Source organism: Zonotrichia albicollis, chromosome 1 (genome assembly GCF_047830755.1).
Source record: "Zonotrichia albicollis isolate bZonAlb1 chromosome 1, bZonAlb1.hap1, whole genome shotgun sequence".
Classification (NCBI taxonomy): domain Eukaryota; kingdom Metazoa; phylum Chordata; class Aves; order Passeriformes; family Passerellidae; genus Zonotrichia; species Zonotrichia albicollis.
Genome location: NC_133819.1, coordinates 20829285 through 20849324, shown reverse-complemented (window position 1 = coordinate 20849324; position 20040 = coordinate 20829285). Strand labels below are relative to the sequence as shown.

General features: G+C 41.0%; 1 protein-coding gene across 1 annotated transcript in view; it reads right to left on the bottom strand.

Annotated features, from left to right (window-relative positions):
- Window positions 1-20040, bottom strand: part of CUBN (cubilin) — a 141628-nt gene that overhangs the window by 78560 nt on the left and 43028 nt on the right. Inside the window, exons 26-27 of the mRNA XM_074528306.1 lie at window positions 19743-19930; window positions 6626-6785 (exon numbers count right to left, since the gene is read on the bottom strand). Of these exons, the coding sequence (XP_074384407.1) occupies window positions 6626-6785; window positions 19743-19930 (348 nt within the window). The remainder of the gene's footprint in view (window positions 1-6625; window positions 6786-19742; window positions 19931-20040) is intronic.

The window sequence follows — 20040 nt, the reverse complement described above, 5'->3', positions numbered from 1 at the left end:
ATCTCACAAAGCATGAGCTCTATATTCCCAGAGGCAAATACTGTGGTATGTCAGAAGTGATAAATAGCATCTCTATCAGAGCCTTTATTTATAGGAGATATTTCATAACATAAACCAAATAAAATACTCCTTTGATCTGCTCAACATATGCACACAGATGTGTAAAACCTCTAATCTCTATTAAATCTAAGAATAATTTGCAATTTGAATAAGGTGTCTTTGCCCATTGCTCTGCTTTACACCACATTTCAGGAAGCTGTAGATCAAGATCTTCAATTAAGTGCAAATATTTTCCTTAATGTCTTTCATGCCAAACTTGTGACTGCTAAGCCTCAGAAGCATTTACCATCATTTCTACCATTGAGCTTTTCAGCTTCACACAGAAAACCTGACTTTGATTTCTTCATAGTTGCTATAGGACTTCTAGGACTGCAAAACACAAATCTGTGAGGGGAAAGAGCAGCAGGTCTGAAAGGGAGCAAAGCTATAAGAATCTATTTTAAGCTAAAAAAGGAGACATCTAAATACAGATGTGAGGCCATGCCAGCTATGTCTCACTGATCTCTCTCAGTCCATCACACAGTATCCCCCAGCAAAGCACCTTTAAAACAAAAGAATTCCCACTTATCCAGGTGAACATTTACATGGCTGAAGTTGTCTCACACGTGAGTTGGCACAGGCCAAGTCCTCTCCTCCCTTTTCCACCTTGCTGTACATGGAGCAGCCAGAGGTGCCCTGCAGTCACAAACCTACATTGGCAAGCTACTGGGCATCACAACTTAGGAACTGAAGAAGTTTTTAGGTGTATTTTACACCAATCCTGCCTTTGATCCCTTTGGAGAAAAAGGCAGTGCACTTCCTCCCCTGAGGCTGTCAGCACAGGTAGATGTTAAATCCCCTGAGACTTTGATATCCATGCATGTTTCATAGTGAGATGGAGAGGAAGAAGGCTCCAGTGTAAACCACCATCCCCTTTTCCTCCCAAAGCCTTTAAAAGATTTCCCTCTAAAGAAACCAGGTTGCTGAGGTTTTACAATTGGAGAAAAAAAGGTGTAATCCTTGGGGAAGCCTCTCAGTGGAATTTGCAGCCTTTCTTTCCCCTGAGCAGCTGGGATTACACAGCCACTAAGGGCAGAGCTCAGCTCAGCTCAGGAAGAAAAAGCTGCTTTCCAGCTTGGGAAACAGAAAGATTTCTCAACAACCAGACTTAATGTCTCGGCTCCTGAGGGGGTGGGAACAGGGATCAGGGGAGTTTCAGCAGGCAAAACAAAGCCAATTGCTATTTATCTCAGCCCAAAGAAAGCTGGGAACATTTTAAAACCTAACAGGCAGCTATGACTCAGCTTCTCCTACTAAGGGTTTCCTGATAGCCACAAAAGATGTTTTTATTTAAACCTGAAATGGCTCAGAGGAGAGGAAAGCCTGTGTGCTCTTCTTTGAGGCACAGACCTTTCTTCCATGCAACCCTTGCAGGTAGCATTCAGATTACTCACACTCCCTTCTCCAGAGAGGTTTATGTTTCCTCTGAGCTCAATCAACATTCTCTGGAAGCACACAAGTAAGAAGGTCAAACTGCTTTTAATGTCTTATTTCTTTTCTTCTAATTAAAACTGTTCCCAGAAAAGGCTTCTTTTTTTTTTTTTTCTTTTTTTTTTTTTTTAATGTAATTGAGTGATTCCTTTTAAGTGCTTCAGCAAAATGAAGGTAAAGTTTAGGTCTCTGAGATTAATTTCTTGTAAGTTTTTTGCAAAAAGATCTGAATTACTTGAGTTTATGCCTAAGCATTCACTGACTAATAGCAGAAAAAAGAGCTCACTGATCTTTGCAAATATGAATTCACACCTGAATTTTTTTGACTGACCAGCATATGCCACAAGAAACCTCCACATCAGAGCAGAAGCACCATCTCTGAACTCTCTGGCCAGCTGCCAGGAAGTCTGTGCATGATGTTTCTGTTCTTTATAAGGATGAGGTAAGAGTCAATTCTGTTGCACTTTGCTGAAAATATAGATGCTAGTTGATTTTTAAAAATATTTACATAAATATTTAAGAGATTAAAACATATGTTCCCAATTTAAACTCACTTGCTCACTTGCAGGATTGCTCTACAGTGCCAAAATGAGAAAACTCAAATAATGAACTTTTTGAAATGCTTATGAAACTTTGACTACAAAGTTACATGAATACAAACCTTCTCCCAATGTTTGTATTTGTCTGCAAACATCAAATAAAAGTTTGATTATACTGAAAAATTTTGAATTTTTGCTATTTATAGCAACAAAAGACAAAAAAACCCGTTGATCTTTAGGAATAAAAAAAATAGCAGCATTGCTTCATCTTTCACTGAAATAATAGTGATTAATACCAAACCATTCTGCTCCTAGTGAAACATCTTTAAAAGTTTTTCTCAGCACAGAAATACAGGGTCTTGCTGTGTGCTGTGAAATGCAGACAGCTACACTGTGGAAAAGTTGCTTGCAGCTGAACTGCAAGCATACAGCATATGACCAGTTTACTCCTTGCAAGTAATTTTGGACATTTCAGCCCTGCAGTTAAACAGAGAAAAAAAATAAGAAAGGGGAGGTAATCTTTTAGTAGTGTAAAGGTCCTGGAACTCTCCTGAAAATACTGAAAACTACTACCTACTCTGGTGTTAGTTGCTAGGAAATCAGACAGCAAACAGAAAACATAGGAAACATATATTTGGTGGTTTTGCTTTCCTCTGACTAAAATTTACGTATTCATTGAAGATTGTGCAAGCAATGATTTACAGATCTTTCCATATTACTGCCTGTCTGGTTAGCAGATGGTGTTCATTAACCAAAGAAGAATCCCTATTCTCAAAAATAATTATAGCTGAACAGAAATGTTGTAATCTGTGGAAAACTCTATTATTTGCTAGGTTTTCAGATTTATTCAGGGGTATGTTTTTAGCCACATGTTAGAAAAACCCCATCCATAAAGGTTAAAGAGAACTGGCACTGTTCCTGCAAAACCAAAGTTAGGCAAATGAAAGGAACAGAGTTTTCCACTTGTGGTGCTCAGGGTGAATAATTTCAGTAAATGTAAGCTGACTCTAACTGCAAGGAGCATGTACTATAAACATGTGCCTGTACAACAATAATACTGTGTGAAGTATAATTTGGATTTGATTCTGAAAACTTTTGCTCTCTTGGGTAGGTTTGGTTACAGAATATTATCCAATGGATGAAGTAGAATAATTTACGTGATAAGGGTTTATGCAAGACAGTAAAAATTCAAGTGATATATGTTTTGGGTTTTTCTCTGCTTTCTGATTTGTTAATATCAGACGTTGCTCATCCTTGGACTTCATGTGACAGAAAGACACTGAAAAGGAATAGTCATTTTTGGAAACTGAAAAAATGGCAATTTGTCAAAGTTTGCGGAAGAAATAAACAACAGAGCTATGATTCAGGCTTAGAAAATCTGGACCTCAGCTCCCTTGCTGACCTGCAGGGTGATATTCTGTTCAGCAATCCTAATGGATGCCTGAAAAATGTCTCCAGTGAATGACTTCTGCATCTTCATCTAACCTCTGTTTCTGAAGTGCTTCTCTGAAGAGCCAACAAACTTTAACATTTGACCTGACACATATACTGACAACATGAAACAGAAAGCAGAATCATTGGTGCAAGTTTGCACTGAGAAGAGACAATGAAATTTAAAAGGTTTATTGACCATGAAGCAGCCAAATGAGTGAGCTTGCAATGCAATGCAGATGCAAATATAAAGCAGTGAGGCCCTACATGCACATTGCTTAATAAGGTAAGTGATGTGTGCAGGAAATATGTGTCTCCTCAGATATGACAGTTGGCACTGGTGTAATTTTGCACTCAGAGACCTTTGCCCTCTTGGCCTCTTGATTTTTTTTTAGGGAAAGCAATTTGATTGGCATTCCATCTTTGCAATATCCAGACTGTTATCACAAGTTTGTTCCTTCTCAAAGGGCCAATATATGTCCCATATATACCTGCCTATATTAAACTTCCTAAAACAGAGTGAAAGGAGAATAAGCATCTCGCAGATTCAAGCTTTCCACTGGCAAATAATCCTTTTGAGCCTTGACTGCAGAAGAAAACATTAGTGATTTAGCCAAATAATTTTAAAATCCATCCTCATCTATGAAACTCCCTTAGAAGAACAATGTTATTTCAGAACCAAATTAATTTTTAAATTTACTTCTCTGCACTAGAACTTTCTATTTCTATTATTTCTATTTCTTTTTTTCAAGTTAAAATTACATAGGATACTGTTAGGCATAAACAACAGCATTCTCTTAAGATCAGTTACTAATTTTGTCTTTGTGAAAGCCTTTAGGTTTTTAAAGAAAGCACTTTTTAAAGCAGGTTTCCTCAGCAGCTGGAAAGATCAGATGCAAATGTTTTAAATCAAAACAGTTTTGCTTCATCTGTGGCAGGAGGGGCTATTCAGATCAGCTATCAATGAGGTAAGCTTTTCTCTTTCTTTGACCACCTCACAACTGTGAAAAAGCTTCTGGGAAGAGTCTCTGAAGCAAACTATCAGAGACATGGAAAACATAAGTGCTGCTCTCTTTACCATCAAAGCATGGCAATGTCCTTGATATTTATCTCAGAGAGGCTTCACAACTGCCAGTTAAGGAGCACAGGGACAGCCTGAGAAATAGTTCACAGCAGCTTGAACTCTAGAGCACACATTTGTCACTTGAGCAGAAATAAAAGCCCTTCTCTCAGCAATATATGCAGCTCTGTTATTTTCTTGTCAGGTGAGATGTTACCAGATCTGGATGTAGATTGCCCTAGGAATTTGCCCTCAGGAAAGAAGGGACCCAAATCCTTCACTCTGAAATACCCAACTCAAAGGCTGCATCTCCTGATCAGTTCCCCTAAACAAGGAGACTTTTTCCAGTGAATTTTTCCTTATGAACTTGAAAGATTTTCAGAAGGGAGAGGTAAATATAGTCCCCCAGCCACAGGGACATATCTAATTTATTTATTCTAGGGCAAACAGGCAATGTAGCCACCAAGAGTAAGAGGAATAGCTGTATTTGTGCATGACACCAACAGAGAAAAGGAAAGGAAATTTTTGGAATGAACAAAAAGATGACAACTGTGGTCTGCTCTGGAGGAACTTGCACTCACACTGCAAGCTGTCAGAAGTCACAGCTGTGACATTCTGAGCCAGCAATGACATTCCCTAAGAGCCAGGCCTATCTGACCCCACAGGTCCTGGTCTGGGCTTAGACACAGCCCCACATTAGCAGCCTGGGCCCTGTGCAGCATCAGGGTGGAGCTCAGTGTACAGGAATGAACAGAAGGGCAGAGCAGCCTGACAGAGAAATGAATGCCAGTGCAGCAAAGGACGGCAGAGGGCTGGGAAAGGAGAGAAAGCACAAGAGTGTTTACCATGCAGGCAGATTCTGGGAAGCTTTGAGAGCTTTAGAAAAGCAAGTTAACCCAGCACCATGGCTACTGTATGGAACTGATGTCATCTGGCTGTGCATAAAAGCCTCTGCTTTTTCTTCTTTTGTGCAGCTCCAGGATGACATCACCCGAAGCACAAGAAGGTACCTTTGTGCTGGGGCCCTTCCCCTGCTGGCTCCTGCTACACATCCCACCCCCAGCCTGTGTCCCTCCCCTGCCCAGAAATGCTCCCTCATTCCCCCTGCTGAATGCAAGGCACCTCTGGGAAGCTGGCAGAGCCCTCTGCAAGCGCCAGCAGTGTGTGCTAGAGCAAGGAGCTTCCATCCCAATGCGTTCAGCAGCCTCAGCAACCTGCAGTGGGGCCTCTGCTGCCCTCTTCATCTGCTTCAAACGCAGTCAAACCTGAATGCTGCTGACTGATGAGACAGACAGGGCAACTGGGGCAACTCAATTATTTTCAAGGCTGGAACCCCTTTGGTAGGATGTGCAATGGCACACAATTTAACCTTGTTATAGCACACAACTGCTGTTAAATAAGCAGAGTGAAAAATACTACATTTGTAACCTCACTTATGAAGAAACTGCAAACACAGTTTGCTGTTTTACAATCATTAACAGATTTGTTTATAGTTGGCTTGCATGCTTGCCTGTTTAATAAGGCCTGTGACAGTTTTCACGACATGCAAGAACAAAAGAACAGACACCCAATGCACATCCTGGCCAATGCTATTTCATGCAGAGAAATGGGGCAGGGGCAGCTGGAAGTGGACACTACCACAGGAAACAAGTACCACTGAATTAAACCAGAGAGAAACCTGCACAGAAAACAGAAGTCTATAGAAATGGGTGAGACTGAGGGCTGAATGTTCCCATTAAAAGCTCAAGTCACTCACAGTTACCCATGACAGCATCTATCTTCTGTTCATTAGAGCAATTCTGGACACACCCCTCTTCCCTGTGCCTACTCCTGGAAATAGAAGCACATTTCCCTAATAGCTCTCAGTCTCCAATCAGCTGATCTGTGATGGTGTACATGTGCAGAAACATCCACTGGGAAAGTATGTGTACAATTTTGAGGACATGCAATGGATTTAGAGCTGCAATGGGTTATTTCTATTTAGATGGCATAGAGTAGCATAAGCTGGAACTCCTTTACACATCCAGGGAAGGAAACCTTCCCAGAGGAAAAGGGGCTCACTTACCGTCAACATGCCATAGCATCTGGAACCCACTCCTAGCATTCAGTCCATCAGAGTAAAACTCCACATGAAGGCTGCTCCCTGTAGTGCTCCCTGCCAATGGAGGAGACTGTCCACAGAAAGTGCCTATCAGGTTGGATTGTGCATCAGGCCCATCATAGAGCTGAAATGAAATTTAAAAAAAAAATATGCCAGTGAGTAAAAAGAAGCTCCGCAACTAAGCAGCTTCCCAATGTTTTGTACAGGATTTAAAAGCAAAAAAACCAACAAACCCAAAATAGTGACACTTCCCCCACTGGCCACCCTTGCACAGCAACATGAGCCTGGGGAGTGTGGAAAGATTTGAGTAAAATGGTGAGTAAATACAACGCCAATATGTCTTTAAACCTGGCTGCACACTGTGTGCAGTAGGATGGGTTTGCTGTTTCTGTTTTGGTGTGTATTGGGGGTTGCTGGGGAAAAAGATAAAGGGCAAGTGGCAATGAACTGAAATAGAAAGAAAAAGAGGGTGTCATGGGTCTGATTTGCCCATGCACCCAACAGGCTGAGTGCCTCCAAACCCCTTGGTGACAACTCTGTTTACATCTCCATCTGTTTAAGGCTGCAGCCAAGTGAACTGCCTGGGCTTCTGATGGAGAAAACCAAACAGTCACCATCATGATGGCTCCCAGAGTAGTGAGGACAAGCTGAAAACCAGAAGTAAAGTAAATCTTCAAAAACACAAGGAGATTTCATATGAGTTTATTTATGGTTTCATAATCTCATGCTAAAGTCTTGATTTGGAGGAAAACTGTACTGAGCCATGCTATTGAAATTTGATTTCCTTGTCATACCCTGTGTGCTGGTATTGTGACAATCAGTGATCAGACAGACAAAGCCAGCCCAAAAACCTCCTTTATGTTTTCCAAATACAGATTAGGAATCTTTCATCCCACTCTTAAAACATTGCCACTCTTAAAAAAAATCCAAAATCAACCAAACAATCAAAACAACAAAATGCTAGGGAAATATTTCTGTATATAAATATTTAGATTATGTCTGAAGGCAGTCATATACTCACAATTAAATGAAAACACTTAATACATAATTTGATGGTGTGATAGCAGATGCTTAGAGCTTTTTAACTTCTTTACATTTGTTGTCTCCAGACAGGTTTAAATGGTATTTCAAATTCTAGTTTTGGAAGTTTTTTCAAATCACACTGAACATACCTCTGTGTTCTTTCCAAATACCCCATACCTCAGTGTCATTTTTCAGGCATGAGGAATGTAATTTTTGCAAAGCTAGTAAAAATGAAACATTTTAGCTGGATTGCCTTTGATTTACAATATCAGATTGCTGGTTATTTTCAAGTTAGGACTTGTTTTATTATTTCTACCTTGGTCACTATGATTCTTAAAGTTTAGGAAAACAGCAACCCTTGTCCTTTATTATCACTTTGTGACAGTTCATCTGATCTTTTGTCCTACAAAGCATATCTTCCTAACACAACCCAGCAAATTACTGGCACAGAAACCATATCTGACCATTCTCATTGTGCATTTTTGGCATGCTTCCTTACAGAATTTCAACAAAAACTTTTCTCTCTTTTGAAGCCATTACCATGAAGTTGTCTCTGTGCAAAGAATAAAATCTATGATCTCTAGAAAAACAGCAAAGGTTTATTTATCCTTGCTCCCCATTCAAATCTCTTTTCCAAATATCTTTGATTCCACTAAGAATTCTGTTATGTTCAGTACTGTATAAGTCATACTATGGAAATACATTTCAGCAAATATAGATTGACCATGCTAGCTGCTAATTTTCACGCATATTTTCTGGCAGACTCTCATATGAGAATAAATCATTAACCCCCAGCCTTTCTGCTGAAGATGCTGATCTTGCAGAATCTTCAGAAATCTTGTTACTCATTTAAAACAGAGTTGGGACCAAGAAATCAACTTGAATGGTATCAAATTCTCTAGCAGACAGTCCAGTTTAAAGGTTGGGGGGTTTTTAATTAAAAAAAAAAAAAAGATTTAGTTCTGCCAGAAGTTAGGGTCAAATTGCAGGAATAATTCTATGATAATATTCTGTGGCCTATTTAATGACTGGTGACCATCAGTCTAACACAATGAAAAGCTCAAAGCAAGCTTAGTGCATTGCAAATTGAAAACTATCACTCTCTTTGGTTTCTCTTAGTGAAATCAGAAAAGATTGAAAGTTTCTAATTACAGACACATTGCTGGTAGTGATCAGATGTGTTTGAAAAGAAATATGAAATTGTCCTAAAGATTAGATGGCAATATGTTGAACATCAATCTGTATTCCTTCCCCACATAAAAGTTGAAGGACCACCTGATAGACAGATGAGCTGTCCCATGCCCAGCATTACAGGTATGACCTTCCTCCAAGCCAGGGTGAGAGCTTTACACATTCTTTGAAGGCATAGGTTCAGAAAATGAAATCAAGTCAGATCCAATTAGATTTTTTAATAGTACTTCCTTTGATCAATTTGTGGTGTATACTACTCATATTTCTGTGGCTCCAAGCCAAGGAAATCTCACACCAGAAAAATATGAATGGTGAAGAATGAATCAATGTGGAGATCAATCTGAAGAGTAGCTAAAACTATGTCAAGATACATATTTACAATGTACTGTTAATTCTAGTGATTACAAATGCAAACCCATTCTAAAGAACTATGGACTAAATAATACCCAGAAACTTCCAAACAACAACAAAAAAAGCTTCATGCGTCTCCTGCAATTTGATTCATCAAGAGTGTATTATTTTTATCTAAGTCAGAGAATGTCACATTTCTATGTCATTTCCTCTGCAAACAGTCCATCAGTTTTCTAGCCACAAAGCATGGTTTCTATGGCAATGCCTTCATGCCGTGCTGCCCCGTGGGTTTGAGCTCAGAGCAGGATTTCACAGGGAATTGGAGTGCCTGGCCAGCTGTAACTCATTGAGAGAGGCAGAACCACGACTGCTAGAATTACAGCTGGCTTTTTTGAGCTGTCTTTCATTTCTAAATGAAGGGAACAGCTGTGTGTTTTCACAGGGCATTTTGAACTTCTCAAACCACCTTTTGCTCTCACACAAACACAGGCAAGGGAAACTGAAGCTGCACACAGCTCTCATGAGCCATAACTTCTCTCCTGATATCTGGGATAAAGTTTCTTGTGTCAGGTCCTGCTTTGTCAGCTGTGTCATCTTAAACTGCTGCAAACTGAGGGATGGTTCTTCTGCAGTCTATATGAGGCAAGATATTCCTTATGATTGTGCAAGACAACTGGATTTTTGGGGCAGTGTATTAGTCACTCCTGCACCATACTGACTCCAGGAACTGGTAATTTGACTCTCTTCCAGCTCCCCATTGGGAAGAAAGTGTTTTTTCCCTTTCTGTGTGTATATTGCTTTTGTAATATATTTATTTGTTCAGACATTTTAGCCTCCACCAGAAAATCCAAGCACTTCATAATAATTTTGGCAGATAATTCAACCAGCAAAACAGGCAGACACCTGCAACACACGTTCAGAACCTTAGCCTCTCCTTTCTAGCAAAGCAATTGCCCAGCAGCAAGCAGAACACATCATTTCAGCAGCCTGCAGCCCTGGGTCCAGGGGGGATGGGCCATGCTAAAATGAATTATTGGGCACAGCTCAATAACTGCTAGAAGAAACTCCTTACCAGGCTCCCTAGGAGCAAGTGCATAGGTTGACATGAAGGTAAAAGGGGAGGTACCAGCTCTCTAAGGGATGAATCAAGCTGTGTTTCAGCCCAGAGGCAGCTGAAAACCATCTGCTGTGCATTAGAATGGGTTGGGGGAGCAGGACCAGCAAAAGCTGCTGGAAGGGTTTGGCTTGGGTAGCTCTCCTGGGGGACACCATGGCCACCAGTATTGCGTTTTGGCTCTTCTGACTCTTCAGCCTGGAAAAATGTCACTAAGACCAATAATGGTGCCCTGGAGGCCACAGCTGTTCGCTTCTCTTTGGAGGAGCAAAGCAAAAGGGCACGACCTGTGTCATAGAAAAACTCATTACCAGAACTGGAGCAGGGGCTCAAGGACTGAGCTGACTGGAAAATGAGGTTTCCTCTACTTGGAAGAAATAAAGATCTATAAAAAATGGGGAAAATAACCTTGGAATGTGTTCCATTTGGACATACTCGAGGTAGGGACAATTTTCTAGCCGACTGCCTTGTCAAGCTTACTCTGTCTTGCAGAAGTGAGCCTTTCAGACTGGTAGTAAGACTCCATCTGTTCAGTTTTCCTGGCAGAAAACTAGGGGGTAGGGAACAGGGAGGTGGGGGGGGGGAGGGATAAGGCAAAATATCAGTTTTCTACTGGAGAATGTTATTTCTATGAAAAGGCGTGTTTTTTGTTTTGTTCACCAGGAAAAAACATTGCAGAGGAAAAGCCTATGCCTAATCAGCCCTGGAAAAAAGCTGCTTATGTACACTAGTTAGTAATAACATACAGTCTTGATCAAGAGGTGATAGTCTTCAAAAACAAACTTTCAGTTTTATATGAGGGGGAAATCTATGCTATAAATACTGACAGTTCTCCTTCACTGTACTGTAAATAATACTGTCATCAGATGCCACAAATGCATCATAACAGTGAGCAATTTTAGTAATAATTATCTCCAACTAAGGCTTGAAACAAACTATTTGCTGTCAGAAACCCTTCATACAGGGACCAGCAGCAGCAGTAGTCCTGGGCTGTATTTGCAGAGCTCAGGAAAGGAGGCACTGCCCTGGATCAAACCAACAGAGCCACCAGTGTCCCACCCATGCTCGGAGCCTCTGGGGCAGTGTGACACACACACACAAGTATCCCTTTCCTCTCAGAACTGGGAAAGCTGATATGGGACTGTTTGGATCTAAACACCAGAGGCAGTGATTACAGGTTTCTGAATAGCTCTTCCTGAAAGGAAATGAAAGGAAAAGAAATTCTGGAAAGGAAATTTTGATGGCATTGCCACAAATATTCTACCAGAAAACAAAAAGCAAAAAACAAATAAAATCCTCATCCAAAATAATGCACTCTAGAGAGATCACCATTAATGGTTAAAACAATATAAAATATAAAACAATATAAAATATAAAACAAATAACAAAACCAAAAATAATTAATTTCCAAGCAACACATTTCCTGCCAGTAGGGTAAAGTGCAAACTTAAGAACCTGCAGGTCTGTCAGCCAGAGGAAAATCCAAACAAATTAAAGCTGCAGGATGTGGCCCAGTGTGCTAGCTGAGCACCACAATGACATTGTTTCACAGAAACAAAGGCAGCTTAAGACTTTGAGTGACTGACTGCATGAAGCCTTGACACTTCTGCACAAACAGGAGAACAAAATAAGATTATGTTTGTGCTTGGATGATGATAAGAGTTTGCAACTGCCATAGAAAAAGGCCCTCCTAAAGAACTCGTTCTAACTAATACTTCATTATGATTATTTAATACGATTATTTAAATATGTTTATGCCCTATGAAAGTTCTTGCTCTGACCACCATATGCACCTTTCTTGTCTCCACACCATAACATACTTTCACTAATGAACCATTTTATTCTACAGTACAATGGAATTTGACATCAGGTATCACTTAGACATAGAGGCATACTAGTTAATCTTGCTGGGATTTATCTAACATATGGAAATAAATAAATGTCTATTTTTTTAATAGTAAGATTTTTATCTGAGTCTATGTTTTGTCTTGTAACCTGAGCCTAAAATAATCAGAGCCTTCTTAAAATTATGAGCAATGTTGAAGTCCACATTAGACTGGAGGGATTTTTGAAAAAATAGTTTTCATCTATTGCATTAGCACTTACTTCGTTCTCAAAGAAAACAAAGATTTTTAACTACAGTCATATCTGCTCATTCCTGTATTTCTAGGGAAGGTCTATTTCTTGAAATTTTATGAAACCAGTATTTTTTTAGTGATTAATGAATTATAAGAATGTAAGAAATGCAGGGTGTATCTTTGGATTAAATTTTAAAATTGTTTTAGATACAGGAGTAGGAAATAACTGCTCCTAAAGAAAGGAATGCCTAGGAGACATCCACCTAGCCAGTGCATCCCAAAATCTGCACTCAAAACCTCATTTGTTCAGCATAGCATCCTAAATCTCCAAAGCTCTACCGGGAAGGCACCTCCTCCCAGTCAGCATGCTGTGGTGGACAGAATCCAGATGGGTCCCTGAAGTGTCTCTGCAGCTTTTGCTGACCAAGGGCTGCCTGGGGATCCATGCCTTTGTGGCAGTGGGATCACATTCCTGGTGGTGAGGCTGCTGCTATTTTGGTGGAGTGACTGCTGTCCTCAAAGCTGAAATTGAGGCAGCTTCTCTGCAGCAAGAATCCACCCATGGTGGAGGGAACAGGGCCGATTTGGAGCTTGGAACAACAATATTTCCAAAGCTGCTCTTCAGCAGAAATCTGTGTGAAAAGCTGCCTGCAAAGGGAGGGGCTATGCCCAAGGGGTGGGAATGTGCCTGCTCTGAAAAGCACAGGGTGGCCTGAGCAGTTTGCAGCTGCTGACCTCTGCCAGGGCTGTGCTGCTCCTCCTGGGCTTTGCCAGCCCAGATGAACGGAACTGCAAGGGAAAGGAGCATCACACTGACACCATAAAGGGCCAGAGAGGGCAGGAAAGGCTCTGGGAATCCCCCCTTATTTGAGAAAGTTTGCATCATGCAGATCTATGGACACTACAGAGAGTTGCAGCTTGGTGTCAGCAAATGGAGACAAAAAAAGGAAATATTCCTGCCTCTGGGTTCCAGGCTGGCTTATGGGAACAGTGCAGGGGGTGCACATGACCTTCCACAAATTCAGTGTGGTTTTTTCTGAGCTGTCTGGGGTCTTCCCTTTGATGAGGGGAATCTTTGGCTGATTTAAATGGAATTTCCCAGCCACAAAGTAACTTTTTAAATGCAATGTCTGTGCTGAGTGTGATAAGCAGACAGACTCACAGCCAGGCTTTCCAGCAAAATCTAGAATACAGAAGAAAGGAAACAAGAATCCAGCTGCAACTAGATGAGTCCCAAATATTCTGTCTCCAACAAGGGGTGTGCACACCATCATCATGTGGCGGTGTTTCACAGGCATTTCATTGCAGCATGCCTTTTTTCTGAAGAAACAGTCTAAGTCACATTGCTGTGAGCTGGCAGGGTGTGGAAAAGGCCAAGTCCATGAAGGTCTGACTCATTTTGAGAGTCCAAAAGAGGAGTCTGTACTGGCTTCACTTGTGCTTCTCATTATCTGAGGTTTCTGTAGGCACCAGCAGCCCTGGCATCACTACAGATTGAGCTGTTGTGAGGGGTTGGGGGTTTTGTGTGCATTTGTAATTTTGCTTCTATGTAACCTTACAAACAGCAGAGCCAAAGTGTACTTTGATTCTGGCAATGCAGGCAATTAGAAGAATAAAATATCAGAGTGCTGAGGTGGTCCTGTTTAGGGTGGACAGCTTTTTAGCCTGACACTCTCCTTTTAAATACCCAGATCTCTCACGGAAAATCAGTGCATGGGCTAAGATTTCGTTGTATACCTATGGTATATGAAGCCTGGCACAGAAACCTGAGAATTGTCACATTAATCCTTACAGTCTTACACTGAAGGATTTCTTTTGGAGGTCCATAACCCCCTGAAGGAATTCAGGGATGTGCTGTTGTGCTGCCAGCTTGCATGATAATATGTTAATGGATAGCACTGCAGCATGGCCAGCAGGCTGTGGTTTGATGTCTGCGTGCAGGACCTGGTGGATTTATTTCAAACATCATCTGCTTCTCCAGGGAGATCTACTACCAGTGACATTTTGTAAATCAATGCATGGCCATAAGAAGAGCCATTCCCTGTGCTTGAAGAATTCCTGTAGCACTTTAGAAAGACACACTCATAAATAAAATGCAATAATGGTAATCTCCTAACATAGTTAAGGCATATTTACTAATTGTAAGAGGGAGTAAAACTAGGAACAGGGTAAGATATTTTTATGTTGGCTAATAAAAAAAAGAGGATGACCAGATGAGTGTGAGCAGCAATTATCTAATGCAGTATTCCCAGATGGAGAAAAAGGATATTATGGTACATCCCTGGAATGCTACTGTGGTTTGAAAAAGGAGGGAAAAAAAAGACATATCCTGCTACCACCAGAAGGAAATGAAACAGCTCTCAGGAGCAGATGCCATATTAATTACTGTATTCATTCAATAATATTCCTCCTATAATTGTGCAATGGTATTTTAACCACTTTGAGCCCTGTTGCTGAAAGAGTCTGGGCTGCTCAAGCACACTGACAGTAAGCAAGCAAGGCAGTGCTCTGGTCCTAAGTGCAGCTCTGTCCTGGCTTGCAGCAGAAGAAAGGCATTTGCTGTTATCAGGCAGTTGTTTGCCCTCATAGGATGTTCTTTTGCATTAACCCAATGATAATTCCAACACTGACAGTAGATGCACAGACCAAAGGGGTGAAACTTGCACTGAGAGCTCTGAAATTTGTCTTGCTGCCTGACACAGTTTTGCTATCTGTTTGTCAGGTCCTGGTTCTGGCCAGGACAGGACAGGGTTAATTTTTTGCAGGAGGTGGGAGGGGGCATGGCCAGGACACAGGGCTTGTTCTGTACCATCATTTCATTGCCAGGGACAGGGACAGGAAGAAGGAGCTCCCTCTGGCCCAGAAAACCTGGCAGAGGGAGCTGTCTGGGATTGTCTGTTACAGTTTGGGTCTTTTTTGCCTGTATGAATAATTTCTTTTCTTATACCCTCTGTCATTAGTCTTGTTGCTGATACTGATAATTTTCTTATGTCAACCTTGATCTTTGCCTTTTGTGCCTCTGTTGGAGAGGGGAGCAGTGCATGATTTTTGTGGGAGTACTACATTGGAGAATATCATTCCTAATCCATGACATCCCTGTGATTAATAAAAGCAGATGCTAAACAGACTGGACATCAAGGGACAGTTGTACTTTCTCAGCAGAAGAACATAGAGGGACATTGTCACTTAAAGACAGAATGATCAGTGGTTTTCAAGTATTATTTTTCTTGTATAAGGAAGGAGTATATGTCAGTTCTACAGCAGTACTCTGATCTTCAGGGCAAAATCATTATATTATTCCTACTTTGCCTTCTCAGAGATTATGTTCTGCCATACCAAATAAGAAGGTAATTCATCATTAAGGATGGGGAGGTAAATATATGCTTGTTCAGCTAATAATCTGATGAATGCAGAGGAAAGAATGACATTTCTATGTCATTGCCTGCAATATCTCACTAGTTACAACCCCATGACTTCTCTAGAAAGACTAATGTCAGGTTATTTAGCCAAGGCACAGCAAGCAATATAAGTTAAAGACCATCCGATCTAATTACAGTTAGTGTAGCATCACCAGTAAACATTCTGCTATTTGTATGTCCTGTATCTTATTATTGTCACTTCTGTACATGTCTTTATCAGAAGCAATTAATCTCATATTCTTGCAACTTCACCGCAAAACTCCTTCCAAAATGTCACACATCCTATGAGCATCACTAGTGATGAGCCAACATCCTCTAACAGGACATGAAACACTGCACAGTGCTCATTTGCTGGCTAAGTGCTCATATGAGATTCATGCTAGACACTGATATAATAAAAACTGCAGTTTTGCTTCCCTCCCACATTGCCCCTTCTCAGTTTCTGGCACCTACACACAGAGGCAGAGAATTGCCCCAAAGTCAGAAGAACAGAGTTTTTCCCTTCCTACTTGGCACAGGTATAAATAGCTGCATATGCTAAAGTGGTGGAGATACAGGTCCTGCCCAGACCAGACCAAGATGGAGTCACCCAATGCTCCCTGCAGAAAGAGAATGCTGCTCACCATGGATAACACCTGTGGAATGGTGACCCAGCTGACAGGAAGCCTCCCATGATCAAAGGAGAAAAGGAAGTAGATAACACAATACACAGCTGACTTCTCATTGTACAGATGTGACTCAATTTCAGTCTGGAAGAAATGTACTTGTACTTATACTCACTGGCCAGCTGACTATATTCTTCCTGCCCCTAATGTGAAACAGTCATTTGCTCTATGGCAGGATAGTATCTTTGGTAACTGAAAATCACTAGGAATACCCATGTGTAGAAATTTTTGGTTTTGACATTACACATATAACTTCTGACTCACATGTGGACTAAGCCAGGGAGCAAATAGCAAATTAACTGTGTATATCTGACTGAATTAGTCATGAGGCAAAATGCTCTTTTTATGTGGGCTTGGGTCAGAATGTCAGCCATAATTAAACACAAAGCTAAAGAACAGGCCCTATAAAGACGGGAACCAAAAGCATTTTGTTCAGCAAGCAAGGTTCAGCAGTACTCAGGAAAACAGCTTGCTCAGTCTAGCTGTCCCCACCCCACTAAGCACCATGATTTTCCCCTTCAGATTTCAGCAAGATTTCAAAAAAAAATTAGAGCTTTAGTTTGGGACTATAAAAATATGTCCACATGTCCATAAATCTGTTTCTCACATTAACTTTTAAAAACTGCTTTACTACTTCTGGGGGTTTTTTGCAACTGCCATTTCTTGACTGTAGTTTGCTAAGGCAGGTCAAGTTTCTGCCATAACACCTCTGCAACATTTAGTCTTGTCCTTGCATCATATACCACTTTTCCTTACTCCTTCTGCCACTACAGCTGTAATCATCAGCAAATCCACCCTAAGAGCCAACTCTTGTCCTTCCTGTCCCCAGCCTCCCAGCAAGCAGGAGGAGATATTGTCACCAAGCCTGCCATCTGCCATGGAGCAGCATGCTGCTGCTGTCAGAGCTGCCACAGAGCTAAGAAGACAAAGAGAGTGTTGCTGTCTGCTCAGGTAAGTGCCTGAGGTGGGAGAGCTGCTGCCAAAAACCCAAAACAGGATGGGGGAAGGGACCCTTAAAAGCTTCCAGGGAAAGGAGCACTCGATCAGCGCCAGTGGCCACTCTGGTTCATGAGCACAGCTACATGGAAAGTGTCTGAGCAGCAGGTTCCCATTTCCTCCAAGAAAATGGTGAGGGACTCTTGTGTATCATCCCTGCATCACCTACTTAGACTACAGTGAACAGGTTTATGTCTCTGTTATACTCAGCAACAGCATCAGATCTTTCCCCTCTTAGACCTCAGTGAAACAAAGGAATCTCAAAACTGGTATGTGGCAGAAAAGTAATTTCTTTTAGCTGAAGGGCTATGAGGTTTCTTTTCATTATCCTTTTTTTTTTCCTATTTGCAGCAGTGTCAGACTCCATATGGATTTCAAACAGAAAAGTCCCAAATATCTGCAGCCTGGTCCAAAAGTGAACTGCATGCTTGTTGCAGATGATTCCCCCTTTCCCCTACACCACAGCACATTCCCAGCCTTGCCAATTCCTCCCCTTTTGCAAGAGGCAGGGTGGGAGCAAACACTATTCAATTCCCTGGCTGGTTCAACCTCCTTCTCTTTTTACACTATGGCACATATTTGTGTAGCATGCAACAACCAAATGAGGACATCTTTTCCAAGGGGTATTTCCTAATGGCATTTGGAGAAAGATTTGTCAGTAACGTTACATGAATTGCGAATAAAAGCCTCCTTAACACACTTCCATGACTTTATTTTCCCCTTGTTTTCTCTTTTTTATACCTCTTTCAGCCTGTATTTTCTTTGACTGAAAGCACTGAAAAATTGTTAAGCAAAGAGTGCTTCTGTCTCCTCATTCTCTCCAATATGTTTATTTCTGTTCTTTTAAGTGCCTTGGATCAGATCCTTGCCCCTGGCACTATTCCTCCACCCTTGACTTTTGTCTACAAGAGTGAATCTGGCAAGTTTCTTGCTCCTCACAGGCTGGCTACTCTGTGCAGGGCTCCTGCTTTCCATGGGTCAAGGCTTTAGGCATCTTGAGACTAGCACTAGCCTCTCCGCTTGGCTCCAATGTTTCTTTTTCAGCCTCCTCACAAAAACAAACCAGGGCTTAGTAGTTAGTTCTCAATACAGTGCTCCCTTGTTTATTTTCTTCACATGTCTATTCTTTCTTTCCATTCCTGGCCACAAACAGGGGAAAGCTGGAAGAACATCACTTTTGTCAATTTACTACCAATTTTGAGCTGTGAAAGCTGCCATAGTAACAAGGTAGAGGGAGTGAGGGACCACATCTACAAGGACCAGATTAGGCCATCAACCAGTCTGTTGCTGAACCTTCTGCAATACCTGGGTGTAAATATCCCCAGAAATACAGGTACTATTCCATGGTCCTCTCCCTGACTGTAAGAAATCTTCTCTAAGATTTCTGTAAATTTCAGTTCCTCTTGTGCAAAACCCTAAGTAGAGCACAGGGGCTGCATGCTGGCATCCTGTACAAGGGTGAGATCTGAAGGATGAATTAGTCCAGCAAAACAGCAAAATTGTAGGCAGGAGATTATAATCCACAGCATGGAGTGATCATGCCTACCCTTTATATCTACAGTACTAAGTACAAAGTTTAGAGGAAGTAACTTTTCAGTTTTCCTAGAAAATCTTGAGAAAACTTTTTTTTTTTAGAATTTTTTTGGAGGAAATTAAAATAAAGGGTACTTGGTTTCAGCTTGACTCTGTGGTTTCATTTGCCTAAAAATGTTACATTTTGTTTGTGGGTGCATTCATTTTCTTTTAGTCCCTTTAAAGATGCAGATGAATTATGTAAAGTATAAACAAGAGACACAGGAACTCTTCCTTTAAAAATGTAGACATTTATCAGTTTTTGAATATTCCTCATTCCTTCTCAGATAACAACAAAAGGAAAATAATTGAGCTCACTGCCTTTTTGCTACCCATTTGCTAATCTCAGGATTCCCCCCTCTTTGCATGAAGCTGGAATCACATCTCCCTTTGCCCATAAAAGCCAGTGCATCCAGCCTAAGGTGGAAGTCAGAGTGCAGCAGCCCAGGCACCTGCAGAGTGGTTCTCCTCTCAGAGGCTCACACCTGCCTTGAGCAGCAATGCTCCCTCCCTACTGATCACTGAGGAAACAGGGTTAAATCATTTAACACTTGAGCTTTAATGGTTAAATTTAGATAAGATAAATTTCCCCTTGCTCTTTTTCATTCTTATTATTTTTTTCTTTTTTGTTAAAGACTGGATTTTTCTTGTTTCTAGAATTTGGGCACATACCTTCACAAAGTCACGATTACAGTCAGATCCATCTTCTACATCAAAGGCTGTGAAGCTGTAGTTGAGAGTGTTCCCCTTGGTGGCTTGGACAGTCCAGCTGCAGTGCTCATTTAAGGGGTAATTATTTGGATAATTTAAGCTTTCCAATATGCCATGGCTACGATTAACAGTCAGCACTTCATGGCAAACTGTAAAAAAAAGTGATTATAAATAATTTTTGTTCAGTGTTATTAATCCAGTATCTCAAAAGTTACTAGTTGAAGTTACTGATAGCATTAAAAAGTGAGAAATATTTTCT